Raw genomic sequence first — 24,591 nt, 5'->3', positions numbered from 1 at the left:
TGAGACAGCGGTGGCATTACAAATCAGTGTGGAAAGGATGAACTCTTCAATCGATTGCACTGGGACAACTGCATAGCCACATAAAATCAAATTAGATTTAAATGCCATTCACAAGCATTTATTCCAGGCAGGTTAAAGATCTCAATGTGAAAAATAAGATTGTAAAATCTGGGGGAGAAAATACAGCAGGGTATCTTTATGTGCTCACCACAGAAAAGACAGTAAGGATAAGTTATTACAAAAAATATTGGTAAAGTTAATTTCACTAAAATTTAAAACTTCTATTCGATTAAAGTTCCTGTAGGCAATGTGAAAAGGAAATCACATTCTGAGAAAAGATGTTCTCATGGCTTGTAATTAAAAAAAAATGTTTCATACCCAGAATTTATTTTAAAAAATAAATTAAAAGATTATTTCTTCCCAAGCCAAAGAACACAACCCAACTGAAAAATGGATAAAAGGTATGGAGGAGTAATTCATGGGAAAGGAAGCCAATAAACAAGAAAGGATGCTTAACTGCATCAATAATGAGGGATAAGAGAGAGGAAGGAAACAGAATGAGGTACAATTTTAGACCCACTCTACTGGATGACCATAGCAAGTATGGATGAGACTACCGGGCAAGAGGAAATCTTATACATTGCTGGTGCTGCGTGTGTGTTCAGTCGCTCAGTTGTGTCTGACTCTTTGCGACTCCATGGACTGTAGCCCACCAGGATGCTCTGTCCATGGGATTTTCCAGGCAAGAATACCGGAGTGGGTTGCCATTTCCTTCTGCAGGGGATCTTCCTGACCCAGGATGGACGGAACCTGTGTCTGTTGCATTGGCCGGCGGATTCTTTACTGTTGTGCCACCTGGGAAACCATATTGCTGGTAAGAATGCTAATTTGTAAATTCATTTGAGAGAGAAGTTTGGCAAAATTTCTAGTAAATTTATATTCTAGAGAGATGCTAGCAAACATTCACAAAAGACATAAGCACGACTATTCAGTGCAGTACTTTTATACCGTAATAGAAAAGAATTGTAGGCAATTTAAAAGTTCCATCACTATTTCCATCTTACGACATAGTAATTCAATAGACTACTCCGCAGTTAAAATTAATGAACTAGAGCTAAACATATCAACATGGATAAATCTCAAAAACATAATGTTAAGGGATAAAAAATAAGTTGCAGAAGAATACCTACAGTAGGATTTCAATTTATACTGTTTGAGCCCATGTAAAACAATATGTACATACATATGGAGTACAGAATGAAAAGTTTCATGGAAATGTATTTCTAATTTAGAATGTTGTTTATCTCTAGAGAATAGGGTAGGAATGAGACCCAGACAGAATCAGAAGGGACTGTATCTGTAATGATTCATGGTGATAGTGATGATGACTGTTGATAGCAGTGATAGTCATGGCAGTGTTTGAAAGTGAAAGTATTAGTTGCTCAGTCAGTGTCCCGCATCGGTAGGTGGGTTCTTCACCACTAGCGCCACCTGGGAAGCGCATGGTAGTGTTTAGAAGGAAATAAACATGGCAAAAGTTTTCATTGCAATCACAAAGAAAGGCAATGCCAAAGAATGCTCAAACTACCGCACAACTGCACTCATCTCACACGCTAGTAAAGTAATGCTCAAAATTCTCCAAGCCAGGCTTCAGCAATATGTGAGCCGTGAACTTCCAGATGTTCAAGCTGGTTTTAGAAAAGGCAGAGGAACCAGAGATCAAACTGCCAACATCCGCTGGATCATGGAAAAAGGAAGAGAGCTTCAGAAAAACATCTATTTCTGCTTTATTGACTATGCCAAAGCCTTTGACTGTGTGGATCACAATACACTGTGGAAAGTTCTGAAAGAGATGGGAATACCAGACCACCTAACCTGCCTCTTGAGAAACCTGTATGCAGGTCAGGAAGCAACAGTTAGAACTAGACATGGAACAACAGACTGGTTCCAAATAGGAAAAGGAGTATGTCCAAGCTGTATATTGTCACCCTATTTATTTAACTTATATGCAGAGTACATCATGAGAAACACTGGGTTGGAAGAAGCACAAGCTGGAATCAAGACTGCCAGGAGAAATATCAATAACATCAGATATGCAGATGACACCACCCTTATGGCAGAAAGTGAAGAGGAACTAAAAAGCCTCTTGATGAAAGTGAAAGTGGAGAGTGAAAAAGTTGGCTTAAAGCTCAATATTCAGAAAACAAAGATGATGACATCTGGTCCCATCACTTCATGGCAAATAGATGGGGAAACAGTGGAAACAGTGTCAGACTTTATTTTTTTTGGGCTCCAAAATCACTGCAGATGGTGACTGCAGACATGAAATTAAAAGACACTTACTCCTTGGAAGAAAAGTTATGACCAACCTAGATAGCATGTTGAAAAGCAGAGACATTACTTTGTCGACTAAGGTCCGTCTAGTCAAGGCTATGGTTTTTCCAGTAGTCATGTATGGATGTGAGAGTTGGACTGTGAAGAAGGCTGAGTGCCGAAGAATTGATGCTTTTGAACTGTGGTGTTGGAGAAGACTCTTGAGAGTCCCTTGGACTGCAAGGAGATCCAGCCAGTCCATTCTGAAGGAGATCAGCCCTGGGATTTCTTTGGCAGAAATGATGCTAAAGCTGAAGCTCCAGTACTTTGGCCACCTCATGGAAAGAGTTGACTCATTGGAAAAGACTCTGATGCTGGGAGGGATTGGGGGCAGGAGGAGAAGGGGTCGACAGAGGATGAGATGGCTGGATGGCATCACTGACTTGATGGACGTGAGTCTGAGTGAACTCCGGGAGTTGGTGATGGACAGGGAGGCCTGGCATGCTGCGATTCATGGGGTCGCAAAGAGTCGGACATGACTGAGCGACTGAACTGAACTGAAACATGGCAAATATTAAGACTGGATAAAACTGGGTTCCTGGGCTTCCCCACTGGTCCAGTGGTTAAGAATCCGCCTTGCAGTGCCATGGTCACCGGTTCAATCCTTGGTTTGGGAAGATCCCACATGCCGTAGGGAAACATGCCCCACAACTACTAAAGCCCGTGTGCCCTAGAACCCATGCTCCACAACAAGAGAAGCCACTGTAATGAGAAGCCCTCCCACTGCAACCAGAGAGTAGCCCCAGCTCGCCACAACTAGAGAAAGCCAGTGCACAGCAGCGAAGACCCAGCACAGCCATAGATAAAAATAAATAAATAAAAACTTAAATACCTCTTACAGGTCATGCCTATCCCCACTGATACTCTCCTGATGTTGTGAAAGCATGGTACACTGGAAGAAACCTGGTATTTCAATCATGGGTTTGAATCCCAGCTCTGCCACTTGTGTATGACCCTAGGAAAATGACTCAACACTTCTGAGCTGCAGTTCCCCCATCTGTAAACTAAAGAGAATAAGTCTCCACCTCATATGATTGTCGTGGAAAACACACACACACACACACACACACACACATATATAGACTGGGTACCCTACACTTTTCCTCTTCACAAGTTTTTAAAGTGCCTTACAATTTCTTTAATTAAGTAAAAAAGGCAACTTAGGCAACCTGGACCTATGCACTTTTAGCTTTACTTCCTGATCTGCTTCAACAGTAAGAAAGAATTTGTAAAGCATTACTCACCAATTCCTCTGATGGCCTTACGGATCGCTTCAGCATCCACCGATGGGTTAAAGCCAGAATAATCTCTTATTGTCCCTCGCTTTCCAACCTAGAAAGAAATAACCGACAGTCCCACCAGTTCAAAGTGACATCTTATATTACATATGCATATTCCCATATGCCTACTGGAACCACATAACAAACCCATAATTTGCACACCTTATCACTTCAGGGGTGGTTCAAGACTGTCCTGGCTTAGATATGCAGGCAACATGACAACTACCCCATATAAAAGGCCTCTCCTTTTCTGGGTAACAAATTGAAAGTATAAAACATTTGTTCCCTAGAGCAATGAATTATGTCAATTGTGGTAACTCTGAAGAATATTTGCTTAAAAGCTGCATCTTCATGAAAGCGATGAGAAAGCAGGAATTTCCTGCATCCTCTGTTTTCATGGGATTATACAAAGCTCTTCACTGCATCTCACGGAGAAGTAATTGCAGCTTACAGGCCTCAAGATGTTTTAATTAATGTTGACCATCCTCCCTGGGGAACCCTACCCAAAGGATCCATAAATGAAAACCCCATTAGGACTGTCTGTTCTTAAGCTTTGTTTAATGGAAGTACAATTGTGGCGAATAAATTCTCTTCTGAAGGCTCCACTGACACAGGTCTTCAGGAACAGCATGGAAATGAAAACATGCTGTAATACTAATTTTAAGCACATAATTTAAAATTTTTTCAGTAAGCTGGGAAAGACTATTCTATAGAAGGAATAAAATTTATTAAAATTGCTTAAGAGAAATTGAGAAAAATCCAAGTAAACATGTACTTCTATGGCATTTCTTAAATCTCTGAATAAAAACTTGTCTGTAATAGTACTGCTTTCTTTCTAAACTGATCTTCCCATCCTATTACTGAGTAATACTGGCTCTGTTGTCTTGTGTTACGATGTTTCATTTAGGATCTCCTGAAGTGTTTAGTATTTTCATGAAAGGACATTATCTTGTCATGTGAAAGTATGGAAAATTGATGTACTGACAGTAAAAAATGATAGTCTGCTGATTCAGTAGATTTGATTAATTTGTTTCAATACAATCCAACATCATTTTACCTTAAGGTGTCCAAAATAGAGTTTTGATACTAAAAAAGTAAGTACAGGACTTCCCTGGTGGTATAGAGGATACGAATCTGGCAGCCAATGCAGGGGACACAGATTGGATCCTGATCCGGAAAGATTCCACATGCTATGGAGCAACTAAGCCCATGGGCCACAACCACTGACCTTGCATTCTAGAGCCTATGAGCCGTAACTACTGAAGCTTGTGGGCCTAGAGCCTGTGCTCCACAACAAGGGAAGCCACTACAATGAGAAGCCTGAGCACTGCAATCAGAGAAAGCCCCCACAGCAATGAAGACCCAGGGCAGTCAAATAAATAAATAAATAAGTAGTTTTTGAAAGTGATTATACCAAGTTAGAAACTAGTCACGAATATACCTGATCTAAACCACCTGTAAGGAATCAGTCACTTCAACATAATGTTTGGAGAATTCTCTTTCTTGAAGACTTAATAAATATTTTACGGATTAACACACAGCCAATTGACTTCATCTCAGTTCTAGTCCTTTGTGAACTTTTGTGTTTATCTTATCTGTCCACCTTTCCTGTGAGGCACTTTAGAAGACTATCACAATATTGGAGCTTTGGAGTGCTTTGTGACTGGCACTATGCCAGGCATTTTTAAAATCCACTAACTATATAACCTGTATAATGGTCCCAATGAGTAAGAATGACCCATGTCACATATGAGAGACCAAGAATTAAGAAGATTGGCGATAATGAGAACCTACTGTGTAGCTCAGGGAACTCTACTCAGTGCTCTGTGGTGACCTATTAATAAATGGGAAGGAAATCCAGAAAAGAGGGGATATATGTATACGTATGGGGCTTCCCTGGCGGCTCAGAAAGTCCGCCTGCAATGCAGGAGACACGGGTTCGATCTCTAGGTCAGGAAGATTCCCTGGAAAACGGAATGCCAGCCCACTCCAGTATTCTTGTCTGGAGAATTCCATAGACAGAGAAGCCTGGCTGGCTACAGTCCATGAAGTCACAAAAAGTTGGACACGGCTGAGCAACTAACACTTTCACTTTCACTTTTCATGTTTATGTATGGCTGTTTCACTTTGCTGTACAGGAGAAAGTAACACAACATTGTAAAGCAATATACTCCAATAAAGATTAATATAAAAATAAATTTAAAAAGAAACAGCCAAATTGGGGCGGGGGGGAGAAGATTGGAGAATTTGCTCAAGTCCACATAGCTAGTTAAGCAGCAGAATCTGAATCTGAAATCTGTCTTGACCATTGCAGCCCTTTCCTTGTCTGTCTTAACATGCAGTCTCTGCACCACCTGGGCTGATTCTTCTGTGAAATAAAATTCACATTTTATGGCAAGACAAGTAAAATTTACACATAAAAATGTCTCTGCCCTTTGGTGTCCTCTCTCCCCAACACTGCACTGTGTAAATTCATTATGCACAGAACAGACCTTGCCCATTGGCAGGAATACCTGCTCAGCCATAAAGAGCAACATTCTCCCAATACCAACAGGACAGCTTCTTAAAGATAACACTCTTCTCCTTGATCTTGGGAGAGGTCATGGTGATGCAACACTTTGTACCTGCCAATGTGGACTGTGTGAATTGTCAATAATACGTCATTTAAGGAACAGCTCTCTGTCTCAAAAAACTTAACACACCTGCGCTTTGACTTCTAGTGGGCAGAACAGTCCTTGAAGCTTTCTGAGAGCCTCTTCCCAGGTCATAATCCTTAATCTGGCTTGAATAAAACTTTCCACTTCTTTCAATAGATTGACTGATTAATTTTTCATTGATTAAAATGCATATGACCAGGCCCTACTCTAGACAGATGAAATAATGGTCTTTAGAAATGAGGTGCTAGACACTTCATGTTTTAGAAGCTTGAGAGTCCCTTGGACAACAAGGAGATTAAACCAGTCAATTCTAAAGGAAATCAATTCTGAATATTCACTGCAGGGATTGATGCTGAAGCTGAAGCTCCAACACTTTGGCCACCTGATGCAAAGAACTGACTCACTGGAAAAGACCCTGATGCTGGGAAAGACTGACGGCAGGAGGAGAAGGGGATGACAGAGGATGAGATGGTTGGATGGCATCATTGACTCAACGGACATGAGTGTGAGCAAACTCCAGGAGATGGTGAAGGACAGGGAAGCCTGGTGTGCTTCAGTTCACAGGGTCCAAAAGAGTTGGATACGACTGAGTGACTGAACAGCAACTGGTGCCTCTGTGTCAGGGAGATACTCACATGGTTGCTTTTGAATAAAAAGACAAAATTCAGTCAGACTCTAATTGTCCATGAATTATGAAAACTCAGGGTTTTCATTCTAGCTGTGACCTTTCCACTGCCCTCTGCTACCAACGCATGAAAATATGTTGAAATTCCAATGCACAAACGAAGAAGGATGAAATTCCCAATCCATTATGCATCTTGCTACTCTTATAAGAATTTAAGGGGAAGAAGCTAATTTAATTAAAAGGAAAAAAGCACACACACACACATCAGCATGACAAATGACATGGGAATTCTGAAATGGAATCTTAGTGAAATCTTTCAAACTGCTTCAGTCATTTAAATGAGCAGTTTATTCACGTGACAGAGCTTCTTGCCCCAAACACTCAGAAATAAATACACGACTTATGAAAAAACATCTTACAGTAAAAGAACTTAATGGACTCTTAAACCAATGCATGTCAGGCAGGGAACAAAGTGCTTCACAGACATCTTCTTTAAGTTTTCCGATGACCTTAATGGGAGGAGGGGGAAGGCTGTATCATTTCCATTTAAAAACAGAATAAGAAATTGGATCTCAGAGAGATTATTTGCTTGACATAATTCTGCTCTCTGCTACTAAGGACAGACCCAGAATTTGAACCCACTGTCTGGTGACTAAATCGCCCTGAGGTCTCCACCACGTTGTAAGGCCTCAGGACATTCCATATTAATGGTCCTCAAAGTGCAGTTCCTGGATCAGCAGCATCAGCCTTGCCTGGAACTTGGTAGAAATGCAAATCCTCAGGCCCCATCCCCGTCTTACTGAATCAACAACTCTGGTGCGAAGATTCAGGGTCCACATTTTTCACAAGCCCTCCAGAGGATTTTAATGCTCTAACTTGCTTAAGAATCACTGTCCTATTTCGTTCTTAGTTGCCCAGAAAACCAAAACAAAATCGAGCAAACAATTCATAGATTCTTTTATGGGCGTGGAAGAAGAATTTGATGATGAGCTCACTGTTTCAGGAATGTTGGCATTTTTACAACCAAACAAAACTGCTTGCATTGCCTGCTCCACGGCAGGCTTAATTCTTTGACATTTAAATTATTAATCAATACTTAGCTTATTTCCATGAACCCTACTACCCTAACAAAGTGTCAGTGCTAGTGCAGGACATCACATAAATACATGGCAAAGTCTTTATTTTTAGTCAAGATTGATCAGATTTTCACCCACTTTCCTTTAACGCATTTTTTTCCCCTCAAACTTGACCGTCAGATGCCCCCAAAGGGAACATGATCCTGAAACCAGTTGGAAAATAAATTTACAGCAAGGAATGTCTAAATAAAGGGAGGAAATAACAGCCCTTAACATTAATAACAATTGCTGCTACTCATGATTTGCTAAGCATGTTTCCTGCATTAGCTCATTCAGGCCTCACAGTAAACTGATAAGGCAGATAGAATATCAATAAATCCCATCTGTAGATGAAGACGAAGCTGTTGCCCAAGTTCACAAAACTGGCAAGTGGTCAGTCTTTGCTCCTAATGCTAGATGCATCTACTTCATGCCTACTTAATTTCCCATGATGCTCTAAAACTATCCTTCGCATGTCGGTCATAGCATCTTGAAGCCACTGGCCTGCCAAGCTAGTCCTGGGGAGCTGTCTGCTACTACGCTTGAGAGACGCCAGACTGTCCTTAACTCAGAAAAGTCAGTCGTATCTATTTCTTCATGAAAAGGCACTGCGTTTGCAAGTCAAACTTTTATACTCAGAAGAATGGGTGAAAGAGAAAATCAGAGGGTGCCAATCCTCTTGACAGGGAGCAAACATATTTAAAGCCAAATGCTCCAGAGCAAGAATAGCAGCTGCTGCAGGTACATTTTGAAAGTGAGGCAAAGCCACAGCCCCATCACTTCATAAAGCCCTGGAAAGGCCATGTCCCAGAGTTAAGCCTTCAAATCAGAGCCTCTTATAAGCCTCTAGGACTTGGGAACTCTCAAAGAGCCAGGGAGAAATGGTCACTCTCTGCCCAATGTTGAAAGAGTCTGCTGGGTCATGAGGGTTTAGAATAAAAGCAACAATGAAGTAGACTAAAAAATTAATAAAAGCAATCAAAACTTTAAAAATGTAAAACCTCTCATTCAATTTTCCAGGGAAAAGTGCTGTTCAAAAACAAAGAAAGTTAACAGTTCAAGGCCCTGGAATGGACTTGCGACTGCTGGTCCAGTGGTAAATACCCTGGTGGTCCAGTGGTAAAGAATCCACCTGCCAATGCAGGAGACATGGGTTTGATCCCTGGTCCGGGAAGATCCCACATACCTTGGAGCAACTAAGCCTGTGCGCCACAACTATTAAGCCTGTGCTCTGGAGCCTGGGAGCTGAAACTACTGAAGCCCGCTTGCCCTAGGGCCCATGCTCCACAAGAGAAAGCACCGCAATGAGAAGCCTGCACCCTGCACTAGAGAGAAGCCCCCACTCGCTGCTACTGGAGAAAAGTGCTCAAATCTATGTATCTGAGCGCCAAAGTATTGATGCTTTTGAATTGTGGTGCTGGAGAAGACTCAAGAGTCTCTTGGACTGCAAGGAGATCAAACCAGTCAATCCTAAAGGAAATCAATGCCGAATATTCAGTGGAGGACTGATGCTGAAGCTGAAGCTCCAATACTCTGGCCACCTGATGGGAAGAGCCGACTCACTGGAAAAGACCCTGATGCTGGGGAAAAAATGAGGGTGTGAGGAGAAGAGGGTGACAGAGGATGAGATGGTTGGATGGCATCACTGACTCAATGGACATGAGTTTGCGCAAGCTCCGGGAGATGGTGAAGGACCTGGCGTGCTGCAGTCTATGGGGGTCACAGAGTTGGACATGAGTTAGTGACTGAACAACATTTGTTTATTTGGCTGAGCTGAGTATTAGTTGTGGCACGTGAGACAGTCAATCTTCAGTGTGGCCAGTGGGATGTTTTGGCGGCACGCAAACTCTTAGTTGAGACATGAGGGATCTAGCTCCTCGACCAGGGATAGAACCAGGGCCCCCTGCACTGGGAGTATGGAGCCCCAGCCACTGGACCACCAGGTTAGTCCCAAGGCTTCCATTATGGCTTTGTTTGCAGTACATCCAAGATGTTCAAGGGAAGAGTTTGCATTCCTTCCTGTGATCACTCAAATGAGAAAGTACCCATACATGCCAGCTTTTCTTGTTCTGATTTCATCGGGGGAGTCCCAGAGACAGAGCATTGGAATGTGATAACAAAGGAAGGTGTTGACCTGAGAAGAAAGATGAATGTGATTCAGAAATTTGGGAAGATGGGGACAAACAAGCGATTTGTGTTAGTTGCTCAGTCGTGTCTGAATCTTTGTGACCCCGTGGATTGCACTATGCTAGCCTCCCATCCACCATCATCTCCTGAACCTTGCTCAAACCCATGTCCATTGAGTCAGTGATGCCATTTAACCATCTCATCCTCTGTCGCCCCCTTCTCCTGTCTTCAATTTTTCCCAGCATCAGTGGCTAATGAGTCGGCTCTTTGAATCTGGTGGCCAAAGTATTGGAGCTTCATCAGTCCTTCTAATGAATATTCAGGATTGATTTCCTTTAGGATTGACTGGTTTGATCTCTCTGCAGTCCAAGGGATCCTCAGGAGTCTTCTCCAACACCACAGTTCAAAAGCATCAATTCTTTGGAGTTCAGCCTTCTGTATGGCCCAACTCTCACATCCATACATGACTAATAGAAAAACCATAGTTTTGACTATATGGACCTTTGGTGGCAAAGTAACGTCTCTGCTTTTTAATATGCTGTCTAGGTTTGTCATAGCTTTCTTCCAAGGAGCAAGCAAGCGTCTTTTAATTTCGTGGCTGCAGTCATCATCTGCAGTGATTTTGGAACCCCAGAAAATAAAGGTTGTCACCATTTCCATGGTTTCCCCATCTATCTGTTAGTAGACAGAAGCAAAACAGTGACATCCCAAAGTGAGGACTTTCTCCGAGGTCTACCCTAGACAGCTGGCTGCCTGATAAAGTTGCTTCCTTCAAATATACATACCCCAGAAATCAAAGTGATCACCTTATGCTGGGAGATTTGGAAGATGTCAGGACTACACAAGTGTTTCTTTAGGCACCAGGTCTTTCATGCCTGGTGCACCTGGGATGTTTCCAGTGATTCTACTGTATCTTCCTTCCTGTCTCTCCACGCACTCAGCATTTCTCTGTCCAAGGCAGCAAACCCAGCTGTCTGGATTGAGCTTGAACCATTGCACCCCTGAAAAGACTGCATCAACACAAACTTCTTTCTCAGCATCATTTTCATTATTTGTTTGTGACAGCTTATACATAAGTTGTAATCATCTTCTTTTGAGTCTTCTATCCCCAGTGTCTGAGGATTAATTTTTCAGACCACAATCAAAATCAGGAGCTTAACTTAGCTAAGACTTCACAATCAAATTCTCTTCTTGGTCAAGGACCACAAAAAGTTGAAGACTTCTGGTCAAACCCTCAGCTCTGTGCATATCTAACCATCTTGCAGGGGAGATGCCTCCACCTAAGGGACTGTCACTGCAACTGTGAAAGATATAGGGAACTTGACTCACTGCAATGAGAAATCTGGCAACATCTACATCTTTTAAGTAAGTCCTTGGCTGCAGAATGGTGACTGCCTTGGCAGAATTGGAGGAGTACAGTGGTGACACCCACTCACCTCCCACTTCACTTCTATGGCAATGGGAATCCATGGGACTAAGATCAGAGACATTTACTGCTCATAACATTCTGGGAAGAATGTTTCTTACACTGATGGCCAAGGTCATTGATGGTCACATGATATGATGTTAAAATGCATTATTTTATGAGTTTTGTATGAGTATGTTTGGAAAGTGACATGAAGGAAATGGCAGCCCACTCCAATATTCTTGCCTGGAGAATCCCAGGGAGGGAGGAGCCTGTTGGGTGCCGTCTATGGGGTCGCACAGAGTCGGACACAACTGACGTGACTTAGCAGCAGCAGCAGCGGCAATGCAAAGCAAACCTTTGTTGTTGTTTAGTTGCCCAGTTGTGTCCAACTCTTTTGCGACCCCACGGATTGGGATTTTCCAGGCAATACTGGAGTGGGTTGCCATTTCATTCTCCAGAGCATCTTCCTGACCCAAGGGACCAAACTTTCATCTCCTCCTGCTTCTACTGCATTGCAGGCAAATTCTTTACCACTGAGCCCCCGGGGCAAAAGCAAGCACAGACAACAGCAGCACGAACAGTTCATGCGGGGACTACTGCAAGTCTCGCGGCCCATGAGGGCCCCTGAATAATCTTCTCGTCACTTCATGGGAGTTTTCTCATTGCTCTTCCACCTCAGAATTACACCTGCTATTCCCTCTGCCGATGCTCTTCCCCCAGATATCCTCCCAGTCCACTCTCTGGCTCCATGTTGACTTCTGCTCACATACCTGAGCAGAAAATAATGTACCCCATCACTCTCATGCTCTATCTCAGCTCTTCTCCAGAGCAGTTAAAACTGACTTTATATACTACACATTTATTTTTTATTTGCTAGCTGTCTTCTCTAATAAAATCAGAGGCAGACTTCTCTTATGGCCCGGTGGTAAAGAATTCACCTGCTAATGCAAGAGACACAAGTTTGATCCTTGGTCTGGGAGGATCCCACATGCCACGGAGCAACTAAGCCTGTGTGCCACAACTACTGAGCCCAGGCTCCCTACAGTCCGTGCTTCACCACAGGAGAAGCCACCACAGCAAGAAGCCCGTGCACTGCAACTAGAGAGCAGCCCCCCACTCACCACAACTAGAGAAAGCCCGTGTGCAGCAATGAAGATCCAGCCCAGCCCAAAATAAGTAAATAAATAAGACACAGGGGAAGTAAAAGGCTTAAAAATGTTTGCTGGTTAATAAAACAAAAAATCATTTAAAAAAAAGTTAAAGGCATGTACGCTCCATGGCTTTTTTATTTCTCTTTCCCTGCTGGATCTGCAGAGGTTAAAAGAGTATCTGGCACATAGCAGATGCTTAGTAAGTATCTGTTGCATGAGTAAATGAAAGTGAAAGTGTTAGTCTCTCAGTAGTGTCACACTCTTGGCAATCCCATGGACGTGTAGCCCACCAGGCTCTTCTATCCAGGGAATGCTCCAGGCAAGAATACTGGAGTGGGTTGTCATGCCCTTTGAGTACAAAATGCTTTCTACCAGAGTTTTCAGAGCTCCACGCCGTATCTCAGCAATCTGACAAATGCACTCTTCACCTTTTGTAAATCCTGTTCACATGGGGCTGTCACTACTTTTATTTAAACATGACTCCAGGATCTAGGTGAGGCATTTAATCAAACACAAATAGTTGAAAATGAAGGGAGCAAAGATCTGAGAATGGAGGAAGGGGTAGACGTGAGAATTTTCTGCCCTTTTGACTTATTTTCTTCATTCATGTGAGACGTCTGTTATTAATCTTATTGCTTAATACGTATGCTTTCTAACTGCTTTGCATCTGCCAAGAAAGACATTCAAGAGAATCACATCTCCGCTTCTCCCCTTCACATTCCTTGCTCTCAATATAAAACTTGCTCATTGCCTCTTCACCTCTGATTTAAAGTCTTCTTCAATGGCTACATGTTAGACTGGCAAATTACACTTTTTACTATGATAAAATATAAAAGAGGCACCTTCCCTCCTTGGCGGTTGAGCCTGGGTCAAGGAGTGGTGAAGAACAGCCCTTTAATGTTCATTCCATTCATTCCCAAGAAGCCTCTCCCTTCTCACTCAGATAATACAGTATTTCGTTGCAGGCTTTGTCCTAAAACAAAGCTCTAAATGTTTTGATTTGAAATCCATGTCTAACCTGTTTTTCATTAACTACCTGCAGAAGACCATCTGTGTTACTGTCTGAGTGTCAATATTTACCTAAAGAAGTTTCGGGAAACATGGTTTCATACAGACACCAGACAGAAAGTCGCAATCATGTTGAAAGTACCTACTCAGGCAGGATGACTGTACTGTCTGAGATGTGAGAAGTCTGTTTCCATAAAAACAGTTAGAAAGCTAGATCATCCAGCCCTGAGATGAAGTAAACAGTAGGGACACCAGAGAAGAAATTCAGCACACACACGTGTGTGTAACACAGGTGTTCTCCTTTTACCCGGTTTCAGTTTGCATGGTCAGGAAGAGCAAACACACAGGGAAGAAAGGTCTATAGTTGGAAGTCCCCATGAAAGCAAGAAATATGAAAGCGGATGGAGCTCTTATGAATCCTTTGTGTGTGTGTGTGCTCAGTCATGTCTGACTCTTTGGGACCACATGGACTATAGCCTGCCAGGCTCCTCTGTCCATAGAATTTTCCTGGCAAGAGTACAGGGGCGGGTTGCCATTTCCTCCTCCAGGAGATCTTCCTGGCCTTGGGATCGAACTTGTGTCTCCTGTGTCCTCTGCATGGCAGGCAGATTCTTTACCATGGAGCCACTGGGGAAGCCCATGAATCCTTTGCATCTAGGACCAAAAATGTCCAAATGCCCAGGGCTGATGTTATCCACGGGGTGGAATTTAAGGCATTGCCTTCCCCAAATGCCCTCCACACTAGCACACTGTACCTTTCCTGGGAGCTCTACCATTATTGTCCTTTCCTAATAGTCAAGGCTGTGGTTTTTCCCGTGGTCATGTATGGATGTTTGAGAGTTGGACTGTGAAGAAAGCCGAGTGCTGAAGAATTGATGCTTTTGAACTGTGGTGTTGGAGAAGACTCTTGAGAGTCCGTTGGACTGCAAGGAGATCCAACCAGTCCATCCTAAAGGAGATCTGTCCTGGGTGTCCATTGGAAGGACTGATGCTGAAGCTGAAACTCCAATACTTTGGCCACCTCATGTGAAGAGTTGACTCATTGGAAAAGACCGTGATGCTTGGAGGGATTGGGGGCAGGAGCAGAAGGGGATGACAGAGGATGAGATGGCTGGATGGCATCACCGACTTGATGGACATGAGTTTGAGTGAACTCTGGGAGTTGGTGATGGACAGGGAGGCCTGATGTGCTGCGATTCATGGGGTCACAAAGAGTCAGACACAACTGAGTGACTGAACAGAACTGAACTAAGAGTTACACACTGGGAACATTGTATCTTCCTCTGTCAAACTGCAACAATCTTGTTCCCAGGAAAAACAGGAAGGGTGGGGTGGGAAGGGAAGCTGTGCTCTCTAACTCACTATGGACACATAGGATGGGTTAGCTTCTCCTACCAGCAAGTTTCCACTTTAGATAAACGTTCCCCAACCTTTCCACAATCAAGCATCCCTTTTTGAATTTCTTCTCCATGGACCCCATGTTTTGAGTGACTCTGCCTGCCAATCTGAGGCTATTATAAACCATTAACTCACTTCCTCCAGTCTTATCTGTGATTAAAGATATGACTTCCAATCAGAGCTTCTGATCGGCTTAAGATAACCAGTGCCATTTCCATAAAAATGGCAGGAATACGTTTACAGGAATATGATGTTTTAGACACTTTACTCATCCTCGATGTATATACATATGGTTTGGTAAAGATATAGCTGATGTTTGTCCTGGATTCCAGCCACAGAGCTTGAAAACCATTGAGGGACTTCCCTGGTAGTCGAGGTTGGGAATCTACCCTGCCAATGCTGGGAACCTGGGTTTGATCCCAGCTCCGGGAAGATTACACATGTCGAGTGGCAACCAAACTCATGTGCTACAACTACAGAAACCTGTGTGTCCTAGAGCCCGTACTCTGCAACGAGAAGCCACCGCAGTGAGGAGCCTGCAGTGCACCGCAACAAAGGGCAGCCCAGGCTCGCCACAACCAGAGAAAGGCGCTGGCAGCAACGAAGGCCCAGCACAGCCAAAAAATAAATCAATTAATAAATAATTAAAAACCCATTGGGATTTCCTGAGTGATATTAGTGTCTTTGTTGTGCTACCGAGGTAACTCAAGGCAGGCCCCAAGATACTGAAACATCAGCCTGGTCATGTGATTAGAAGGTTGGCACTTTGGGAGGAGAAGGAGACTGGAGACCAAGTTCAGTTGTGGCCACTGATTTAATCAATCCTGGCTGTGCAATGAAACTCCAGTGAAAGCTCTGGACGTCAAGGCTCAGAGGTGCTTCCCGGCTGGTGAACCCACCGATGTGCAGGGAAGGTGAGATGCCGAGACTCCATGGGGAGAGGTGAGGAAGCTCTGCATCCAGAACCCTCCCAGACTTTGCTCTATGTGTAGATTTTACAGGAAAACTGCAGTCTGAAATACACTTTCAGTGAATTCTGTGAGGTGTTCTAGAGCATTATTGAATAGGGTCATGGACACCCTCTAATGTGTAGCCCCTGGGTCAGAACAGCGAGTGGCTCAGAGACTTGCAGCTCCTGTCTGAAGTCAGAACAGAGCTCTTAAACCTGTGGCATCTGTGCTTAGCCATGTCTGACTCTGTGATCTCACGGACTGTAGCCCTCCAGGCTCCTCCATCCATGGGATTCTCCAGGCAAGAATTCTGGAGTGAGTTGCCATGCCCTCCTCCAGGGGATCTTCCCAACCCAGGGATCGAACCTGCATCTCTTCGGTCTCTTGCATAGTGGGTTCTTTACCACTAGCGCCACCTGGCTCATCCAAAGGGTAGTTAAACCATGAAAGCAGCAAGTACCTAGTTCAATGGACTCTACTGTAGACTGTCCAGCCATGACCCCAGTTCTCCTTTTCATGACTAAGTGGTTAAAAGGCAAACTCTTGAATATGACCATGAGCAGATTACTTTGTCTCTTGCTATGTCTGTGTCCTCCTCTGTAAAAGGAGTATAATAACAGTACGTATATCCTCTAAGCTTTGAAAGCATAATGATCAGTTCATGTGAAGCCTGAACCTGGCATGTAGTGAGTATTCAGTGGATGTTGTAATCATTATCATTTCAGTATAGTAATTTTTTTCTAAAAACATATTCCTTGATAACTGATATCCCTGCAGCTGTTCTAGTAAGGAAGATTCTGCCTGTTTCCTGGACCTGATTTATTATAAATTGATAGCATCCTCCTGCCCATCGGAATGATTCTGAGCCATCTGAAACCAATGGATTTTCCCCAAATAGATGCTCTCTGACCGCACCTATATTAGTATTTTCTTCTGTCCATGGAGAATCCCATGGACAGAGGAGCCTGGCAGGCTACAGTCCATAGGACCTCACAGAGTCGGATATGACTGAAGTGACTCAGCACACATGCATACACCCTTTGGATGAACTTCTTTATATTTAACGGAAGTTATATTTTTATAAAATTTCTTCTATACACTGGTGTCAGAGCTGCCCTATGTTCCTTTCCCTTATTTTGCAAACTAGAGTTTGGAATGGGGAAAGGAGAGTGTATAGCAAGTTCAGATGTAACAAGAGCTCATGATGATTATAGTGATTATGAGCTAATGTAGAAAAATTTTAGCAGCATAAGAAAAATACCAATTTGAGAGTTCAAACAAAGGGACCTGCATTCATCAATGTTCTGTAAAAGAAAGTTAGAAACTGACCAAGGAGCAAAGAGTTCAGCGTATTCTCAGGAGAAACCCAGTCCTATAGAGGTGTATATAGGAAAAATACAGCTATGGCATCTTAAATAAAATGCTCCAAGACATTCTAATTCACGGACTGCCTGAGTGCTTGCTATAGATGTAAAGGCAACATATGACGAGAGATCTTAAGTTCAAAGAGTGCAAACTGATACAACACCAGGTCCTCTAATCTGGGGTGAAGAGGCAGAAGCCAAGCCTGAACAGAGGTACATAGGTTTCCCTTGTTAACTGAAACCTTCCATAAGCCAAAATGGTGTAAAGCCAAGGGTCTCCCCAGCTTTTTGAAAGTTCACTTTAAACCACTTCTGTTTTAAGAAAGACCTACATTAAATATGTAGTCATGAAATTAAAGGGTGTTTCTCCTTGGAAAGAAAGCTATGACAAACCTACACTGCATATTAAAAAGCGAGACATCATTTTGCTGACAAAGGTCTGTACAAAGCTATCCAGTAGTTATGTACAGATGTGAGAGCCGGACCATAAAGAAGGCTGAGCACCAAAGAATTGGTGCTTTCCAATTGTGCTGGAGAAGACCCTTGAGAGTCCCCTGGACTGTAAGATCAAACCAGTCAGTCCTAAAGGAAATCAACCCTGAATAGTCATTGGAATGACTGACACTGAAGCTGAAGCTCCAATACTTTGCATCCAATGCGAAGAGCTGACTCATTGGGAAAGACTTGATAATGGGAATGACTGAAGGCAAAAGGAGAAGGATGAGATAGTTAGATAGCATCACTGACTCAATGGACATGAATCTAAGCAAACTCTGGGAGATAGTGGAGAACAGAGGAGCCTGGATACTGCAGCCCATGGGCTCACAGAGTTGGACATGACTTAGTGACTGAACAATAAACAACACATTAATATAGTGACAGCACAAAAGCAAAAATCCTCTTCGGATTTCTTTCAAAAACAGGTACAATCATACCACATCTTTATTGCAATTCACTGTGCTTCACAGATAGTGCATTTTTTACAAATTAAAGGTTTGTGACAACCCTGCATCAAACAAGTACATCGGCACCACTTTTTCCAGCCTCATTTGCTCACTGAATGTCTCTGCATCACATTTTGGTAATTTCAGAAATATTTTAAACTTTTTCATTATTGCTATATTTGTTATGGTGATCTGTGCTCAGCGATTACTGGTGTTATTGCAAAAAAAAATTATGACTCTCTGAAGGCTTCAATGATGATTAGCATTTTTTTAGCAATAAAGCATTTTCAAATTAAGGTATATACATTCCTTCTTTAGACAACACTGTTGTACACAACAGAATACAATATAGTACAAGTTTTTTTTCTGGTTATAATTTCCATGTTGTACAGTATATCCTTATAGCTTATTTTATACCTAATAGCTTGTGAAGTGAAAATCGCTCAGTCGTGTCAATTCTTTGTGACCCCATGGACTATACTATCCATGTTGCTGCAAATGGCACAATTTCATTCTTTTTTTATCTGTATGCAGGTCAGAAAGCAACAGTTAGAACTGGACATGGAACAACAGACTGGTTCCAAATAGGAAAAGGAGTACGTCAAGGCTGTATATTGTCACTCTGCTTATTTAACTTCTATGCAGAGCACATCATGAGAAATGCCGGACTGGAAGAAACACAAGCTGGAATCAGGATTGCTGGGAGAAATATCAATAACCTTAGATATGCAGATGACACCACCCTTATGGCAGAAAGTGAAGAGGAACTAAAAAGCCTCTTGATGAAAGTGAAAGAGGAGAGTGAAAAAGTTGGCCTAAAGCTCAACATTCAGAATACGAAGATCGTGGCATCCAGTCCCATCACTTCACGGGAAATAGATGGGGAAACAGTGGACACAGTGTCAGACTTTATTTTGGGGGGCTCGAAAATCACTGCAGATGGTGAGTGCAGCCATGAAATTAAAAGACGCTTACTCCTTGGAAGGAAAGTTATGACCAACCTAGATAGTATATTCAAAACAGAGACATTACTTTGCCGACTAAGGTCCGCCTAGTCAAGGCTATGGTTTTTCCAGTAGTCATGTATGGATGTGAGAGTTGGACTGCGAAGAAGGCTGAGTGCCAAAGAATTGATGCTTTTGAACTGTGGTGTTGGAGAAGACTCTTGAGAGTCCCTTGGACTGCAAGGAGATCCAACCAGTCCATTCTGAAGGAGATCAGCCCTGGGATTTCTTTGGAAGGAATGATGCTAAAGCTGAAACTCCAGTATTTTGGCCACCTCATGTGAAGAGTTGACTCACTGGAAAAGACTCTGATGCTGGGAGGGATTGGGGGCAGGAGGAGAAGGGGACGACAGAGGATGAGATGGCTGGATGGCATCACGGACTCAATGGATGTGAGTTGGTGATGGACAGGGAGGCCTGGCGTGCTGCAATTCATGGGGTCACAAAGAGTCGGACACAACTGAGTGACTGAACTGAACTGAACTGAGTATTTCCTTGGCTGTCTCCCTATTTACACCACATCTTCCTTATCCATTCATCTGTTGATGGCTTAGATTGTTTCTGTATCTTTGCAACTATAAATAATGCTTCTGTGAACATTGGGATACATGTATATTTTCAAATTAGTGTTTTTGTCTTCTTCAGATATATACTCAGGAGCAGAACTTCTGGGTCATATGGTAGCTCTATTTTTAGGTTTTTGACACACCTACCTACTGTTTTCTACATTGGCTGCATCAGTTTCCATTCCTACCAACAGTGTACGAGAGTTCCCTTTTGTCCACATCCTCACCAATGTTTGTTATTTGTATTCTGTTTAATGACAACCATTCTGATAGGTATGAGATGATATCTTATTGTGGTTTTAATTTGCATTTCTCTCACGACTAATGATGCTGAGCATCTTTTCGTGTGCCTCCTGGCTATCTGCATGTCTTCTTTAAAAAGATGCCTATTTGGCTCACGACAGAGGAGCCTGGCGGGCTATAGTCCATGGTGCCACAAAGAGCCAGTCATGACAGAGCATACGCGTGCACACACACATACTCATTTTTAAATTGGCCTGTCTGCTTTATTGATGTCGAGTTACATCTGTTGATGTATTTTGAAAATTAACTCCTTATTGGTCATCTCATTAGCCAATATTTTCTCTCATTTCAATAGGTTGCCTTTTCACGTCATTGATGGTTTCCTTTGCTGGGCAAAATCCTAAATCTAATTAGGTTTCACTTGTTTATTTCTGTTTTTATTTCCTTTGCTTTAGGAGACAGATCCAAAAAATATTGCTACAGATTTATATCACAGAGTATTCTATCAATGTTTTCTACTAGGAGTTTCATGGTTTCCAAAATCTAAAATGCACTGGGAAACCAGAAAATTCACGTGACTTGCTTTCTTATGACATTCGCTTTATTGCTTTATTGCGGTTCCAGGTTGGTCTGGAACCAACCTGCAATATGGCCAATGTGTGCCTGTACCAGCGTAGGTCTTTCATAAAAGCAAAGTGATGTAATGTAAACTTTCGAAAAGTGAGGTTACCATATTCAAGAATTCTAAACAAAGGAAATAGCAAAGCAACATCTGAAACAACGGGAGGGTTACAACACTCCTAGACAGAATATACACTCTTAAGAAACCAGCCAATCTTTCATCTTCAACAATGATGTACTGAAATTGCAACCGAAATCTGCCCTCTTGATCTTATCACTCCAATAAACTGACCACACTCTGGTAACCACAAACAACCAACAGTTTTGTAGAAAAGCACAGGCTCATTGCTCATTTGTGTTTGGGTGTGTATGTGCTTTTGTGTGTAAGAGGGAAAAGAGAACAGAAAAACTTAGTGATAAGAGTATTTACAGAAATCTGACAGCTTTTTAAAAATTGTGATTTAAAAAAAAGCATAACATAAAATTTACCACGTTTAACATTTTTAAGTGTACAGTTCAGTAGTGGTGAGAATATCCACATTGCTGTGAAACAGATCTCCAGAATTTAACTTCTTCATTGTACAGAACTAAACCTCGATCTCCATCAGGCAACAAATCATCTTTTCTCCCTCTCCCCAGACCTTGGCAACCACCATTTTATTTTCTGCTTTCACGAATTAATTTGACTACTTCAGATATCTCATTATAAATGGAATCAATCACAAAGTATTTTGTCTTCTTATTATTGGCTTACTTTTCTTAGCGTAATGTCCCAAGGGTTCATCTATGTTGTAGCATATATCAAAATTTCCCTCCTTTTAGAAGCTAAATAGTATTCCACTATATGCACATTCCACATTTTGTTTATCCATTTATCCACCGTTGAGCACTGGGATTGCTTCCAGCTTTTAGTTATTGTGAATAAAGTTTCTATGAACCTTAAGTGTGTAAATATCTCTTGAAGATCCTGCTTTCAATTATTCGGATATTTACCCAGAAATGGGATTGCTGGATCATATGGTGGTTCTATTTTTTTATTTATTATTATTTATTTATTGGCTGCACCTTGTGAGATGCAGGATCCTAGTCCCCCAACTGGAGAAGGCAATGGCACCCCACTCCAGTACTCTTGTCTGAAAAATCCCATGGACGGAGGAGCTGGTGGGCTGCAGTCCATGGGGTCACTAACAGTCGGGACACGACTGAGCAACCTCACTTTCACTTTTCACTTTCATGCATTGGAGAAGGAAATGGCAACCTACTCCAGTGTTCTTGCCTGGGGAATCCCAGGGATGGGGGAGCCTGGTGGGCTGCAGTCTGTGGGGTTGCACAGAGTCAGACAAGACTGAAGCGACTTAGCAGCAGCAGCAGCAGCAGTCCCCCGACTGGGGATCAAACCCAGACTTGCCCTGGCAGTGAAAGTTAAAGTATTAGTCATTCAACTGTGTCCAACTCTCTGTGACCCCATGGACCATAGCCCACCAGGCTCCTCTTTCCATGGAATTCTCCAGGCAAGAACACTGGAGTGGGTTGCCATTGCCTTCTCCAAGGGATCTTCCCAACCCAGGAATTGAACCTGGGTCTCTTGCATTGCAGTCAGATTCTTTATTGTCTGAATCACCAGGGGAGTGGGGAGCCCCAACCATTGGACACCAGGGAAGTCCTGGTAGTTCTATTTTTAATTTTTTGAGGAACCATCATACAGTTTTCCATAGTAGCTCGGAGTTGTTTTTAATATTTGCTCTCATACATCTCACTCATAAATGCTAATTTTTTGAGAGAGGAGGAAAATAGGAAAGAAAAAGCAAGGCAGTGGGAGCCCCTCTTGGGCTAGAGCCTCCTTCTTCACTGAACCCCTCAATTCCCCACCCACAGCACAGCTTCCCTTTTCTGTTCCCTTCCCTTCTTTCCTATCACTGGATGCCCAACCCTCCCATTCCCTTGTGGTAGGCAGAACCATGGCTCCCAAATAAAATGTCCACACAGTAATCCTTGGACCCTGCAAATGTAATGTTACATGACTAAAGAAGTTTGCAAATGTAATTAAGGTTCCAGACCTTAAAACAGAAATTAGGGACTTTCCTGGTGGTCCAATATTAGGACTCTGAGCTTCCACTGCTGGGGACAGGGGTTCCATCTCTGGTCAGGGAACTAAGATCTCACATGCCACTCACACAGCCAAAAAGTACAAATTAAAAAAAAAATCAAAATGGAGAAATTATCCTGGATTATCCGGGTGCGGCCCCAGAAGGGCAAGCTAGAGAGAATGCAAAGCACAAAACGGATTCCGTGCACTGTAGCTGGTCTAAGATGTAGACGCCACGCACAAGGACTAGCAGTGGCCTCCAGGAGATACGGACAGCTCCTGCTGACAGCCAGCAAGGAAGTCAGTGTCTTAACTGCAAGGATCTGAATTTTGCCAACAACCCAGGTGGAGAAGTGGTAAAGAATCTGCCTGCCAATGCAGGAGAGGCAAGAGACTCAGGTTTAATCCCTGGGTCGGGATGATGTCCTGGAGGAGGAAATGGCAACCTACTCCAGTGGGTTTTCACTGTCTTTGCCTGGAAAATTCCATGGACAGGGAGCCTGGTGGGCCACAATCCATGGGGTCACAAAGAGTTGGACACACCTAAGCATGCACATATATAAATAAGCTTAGAGGCGGATTCTTCTCAAAGTCTCCAGAAAGGAAGGCAGCCCTGCCGAGTCCTTGATCTTAGTGCCATGAGACCCATTTTGGGCTCTAATGAATTTAAGCTGCTAAATGAGTGGTGACTGCTTATGAAAGCAGAAGGAAATGAATACACCCTCTCTCATACTTACCTGGGTCTCTTCCAGACCTTCAGAAAACGTGCCATGACTTTGAAGGTGTGTCACTGGGAGAGCCAGACCAACTAAATCATTAATGTCAATAAACCAATGGACAAGGGCTAGAGGGAGACTAATTTTTTGGAGAGATGAAATTTTTTTTTGCATCAGACTCTACTAGAAAGAACCCACCTGGCAATGCAGGTAGACATAAGAGACGTGGGTTTGATCCCTAGGCTGGGAAGATCTCCTGGAGGAGGGCACAGCAACCTACTCCAGTATTCCTGCATGGAGAATCCCACGAACAGAGGTGTCCAGTGGTGACTTCAAAGCTAGGCATGAAATATTTATCAGTGTACCACTGATGACTGTAGCCTGCTTGGCGGGCTTCAGTCCTTGGAATCGCTAAGAGTTGGACCCAACTGAGTGACTAACCACACACACACACATCACTGATGACAATAATGGGCAAATTTAAAATTAAGACATGATTTGAATTCAAGTGATTATTTCTGATTTATATTAGAAAATTATAATCAAATGACACTGAATTTAGGGCTGTATGACTTGTGGCAAAAACCTGGATAATCCCATGGACTGAGAAGCCTGGCAGGCTACTGTCCAAAGGATTGCACAGAGTCGGACATGACTGAAGTAATTAGCATAACTAGATAGCCATAATGAAGTGCTGTGTTAGTAGCTCAGTCGTGTCTGATTCTGAGACCCCATGGCCCACCAGGCTCATCTGTCCATAGGATTCTCCAGGGCAAAGATACTGGGTTGCCCTTTCCTGCTCCAGGCGATCTTCCCGACTCAGGGGTCGAACCAGGGTCTCCTGCATTGCGGGCAGATTCTTTATTGTCTGAACCACCAAGGAAGCTCTAGAGAGTCATAATAGCAACAGGAATTTCAGATCTGGAAAGCAGAAGATCAGCCTACTGACCAGTAA

At 42.9% G+C, this 24,591-nt stretch overlaps 1 protein-coding gene across 1 annotated transcript in view; it reads right to left on the bottom strand.

The window, feature by feature from the left end:
- The window catches only part of ANXA3 (annexin A3), a 71,025-nt gene that overhangs the window by 38,964 nt on the left and 7,470 nt on the right, over positions 1–24,591 (bottom strand). The window contains exon 3 of the mRNA XM_040237170.1: positions 3,618–3,705. Within this exon, the coding sequence (XP_040093104.1) occupies positions 3,618–3,705 (88 nt within the window). The remainder of the gene's footprint in view (positions 1–3,617; positions 3,706–24,591) is intronic.

The sequence above is a fragment of the Oryx dammah genome, unplaced genomic scaffold (assembly GCF_014754425.2).
Source record: "Oryx dammah isolate SB20612 unplaced genomic scaffold, SCBI_Odam_1.1 HiC_scaffold_3, whole genome shotgun sequence".
Lineage (NCBI taxonomy): Eukaryota > Metazoa > Chordata > Mammalia > Artiodactyla > Bovidae > Oryx > Oryx dammah.
The sequence above is the reverse complement of the archived record's forward strand: the minus strand, read 5'-3'. Positions and strand labels throughout refer to the sequence as shown.